Below are 2558 nucleotides of genomic sequence, written 5' to 3' on the forward strand. Positions count from 1 at the left end.
TGAGCCCACACATCGAAGAGCTTAGCATTGCAGAGCTGGCAGTAGTAGCCGTCGCATCTTCTGACCACCGACTCCGGCAAGGCAGCATATGGGACCTCAACCCGGGAATCTTCTTGGCGGCCGCGGTCGACTCCCAACCCTCCTCAGCAGGGCCGTGCCAAACCAGGGGATACACGTGATTGAAGAACTGACCACGCCCACCAACCTCAGACAGTCGGCGTTTCTTAACAAGACCTTCCAACGCCCTCAGAGGTATAATCACTAAAGGCTCTTCTACCTTCGTACTCTGCTGGGACGACCCTCGTCCCTACGACAGGACCGCTGCACTAGGCAAGGGCGATCTCTTCTTACTGCTGCCGGGCCCTTCGCCATCCCCTTGAGGGTCTGTATGACCTTGAGACTCGATTCCAGCTGACCCCGACTACATTGCTTTCGATGCCTATGGGTACCGAGCGGACTACCACCAACAGCCGTAGAGTCTCCCCAGGTACTTCTTCCCTATTAAATGGTCACTGAGGCCCCTCACGCCCATCGGCCCGCTCTGGCACAGTTTACAGCCAAAGTTACTCCCCTTCATTGAAATAAAATCGGGCATGAAATTGAAGGGCTCATATGAGGCTGAGCTGACAGTCTGAACAGAGAGCATCAGACAAAGCTCCTGGGCAGGCAGATGACCTCAACTTTCGCTGGGTTGGAGGCCCTCGGGGTCACTGTAGATGCTTCATCGGTGGGAGGCAACGCCGCCATCGCCCCCTTGTGTTTGGCAGAGGCAAGGTGACCAAGCATTATCCCATACTTGTCACACTTCTTATCACACAGTCGACAGTACAGCCAGCCAGCCCTCACACCTGCCGGTGGGAGGTAAAGGACGAGCATGGCACTCCTCGGGGCCACCTACCCGAGCCATAGTCCCGACCATTGGAGACCACTACGCAGTTCTGGCTGAGGACCCCAAGCTGGTCCACCGTCAAAGTGCCTAGGCCGGGAGGAGCCGGAAGAAGGCCCGTCTCCATCTTGGGATGCCTTCGAGGCTCGCTGAAACCCGGATCGGCTCCAGGGTGACCGGCCTGCTGACCTGACAGGAAGGGGTATCGCCGTTATAGAGGAACCCCAGCCCACCCCATGTCCGTGACTGCTGCCAAGCAGAGGAAGCAGGCGACTGGCTGCCATCTGTACTCTCCCCATCCTCTTCCTTCACGTGCCCGACACTCCAGCCACTCGCTATCATAGCGAAAAAGGGCGGAAGAGGGCGAGCCTATTCGCTACCCTGTACCACCACACTGAAGTCGAACACTTCATTAGTGATAGAAACCTTCAACACCTTCACAATACATGGTAAACGACTTAGTGTCTTCGCCGACTGTCCCGACAGAGACGATAACTGCGAAGATCAGTGGCTTCTCTAGCTCCTATGACCATCTACCCACCCAGGGGGCAGCAGACGACCGTTAGGAGCATACAAGAGCCTCTCCACCCTACAATATGGGACCATCTCATCAACGACAGGTTCAGGCGGAGGTGGTACGGCAGCAGAGCGGCCGACTCAGAGGAGGGGGAGAATGCCTAACCATCCACCCCTAAGCGACCCTCCGCCTTTTCAAACCTACGCTCTCTTGTGTGACTGGTGACTAGCGACCATTAGCAGCCACGATGACCTGGAGCCTCCAAGCCTCTCGTTCCAGTGCTACCTTGTGCCTGCATGAGCCCCATACTCCCCTCTCAGCCAGTGTTGGGATATATGTGCGTATTTTCCCACACTGCTCTCAGCTGTAACAGAGGCCCACTCCTGGCCATTGAGATGCGCTTCCACACACCACGACGTCGGGTTCTTATAATCCTTGGAAACTCCGGATTGTCCACCACAGGGGGCTTGCCTACTCCTGGGGGCCCTAGCAGCAGTAACAGTAGCCCTTCAAGTCGCTTACCCCTCCCACCACTCTGCCCAAGAATCCATCATCTGATCCAGGGCATGACCAGCCTTGCGTGCCTGTCCCTCCCCCTGGTCAGTCCAGACCTTCCCCCCTCTATGAGCCCCAAAGAGGAACTGCACGTGCGATTGAGAATTTCAATAACAAAACAGCGCAGCGAACAGAACTCCTGGCCCAAGCCCTGTTGTATACTTATCGTAGCAGTAATGGCTCCTTGATCCCACCAAAGGCATAAGCCCTACTATCGCGTAACGCCACAGGGGCTCAAGCCTGTGTACCTGCTATGAGGGTAACGGTCCTACTACCAGAGTATGCCCATCCCATTGGCTGGCAGCTCTATCTCCACAGCCCTCCAGGAAGGCTAGAGCTGCTCACCAGTGAAGAGGCCCATGCTCGGCCCTCAACGAAGCACCCCCGTGTCATGTACATGTGCCTACTGCTGCACACAGGCACTTCCCTGCACCAATCGATTAGGGTTCCTAGGAGATGTCAACATGAGCCCAGAGACTCGTCCTAGTGGTGTGCAGCATCATGCGCAGTAGCCTTGAAGGCTGTTAGTTGGGTGTTTCGATGAGTATCCAACTACTCCACTCTACTACCGTCACGCGCCCCAAAAGTACTATCGTGAAT

The 2558-nt window shown here is 56.1% G+C and overlaps 1 protein-coding gene across 1 annotated transcript in view; it reads right to left on the reverse strand.

Annotated features, from left to right (window-relative positions):
• Positions 1-1228, reverse strand: part of Pmar_PMAR026173 (isoleucyl-tRNA synthetase, cytoplasmic, putative) — a gene marked incomplete at both ends in the record, with an annotated part of 5851 nt that extends 4623 nt beyond the window's left edge. The window contains 7 exons of the mRNA XM_002783854.1: positions 10-95; positions 206-307; positions 352-439; positions 492-631; positions 676-848; positions 899-1075; positions 1120-1228. Coding sequence (XP_002783900.1) covers positions 10-95; positions 206-307; positions 352-439; positions 492-631; positions 676-848; positions 899-1075; positions 1120-1228 — 875 coding nt within the window. The remainder of the gene's footprint in view (positions 1-9; positions 96-205; positions 308-351; positions 440-491; positions 632-675; positions 849-898; positions 1076-1119) is intronic.
• Positions 1229-2558: the final 1330 nt, after the last annotated feature.

Source organism: Perkinsus marinus (genome assembly GCF_000006405.1).
Source record: "Perkinsus marinus ATCC 50983 genomic scaffold scf_1104296935908, whole genome shotgun sequence".
NCBI lineage: Eukaryota > Perkinsozoa > Perkinsida > Perkinsidae > Perkinsus > Perkinsus marinus.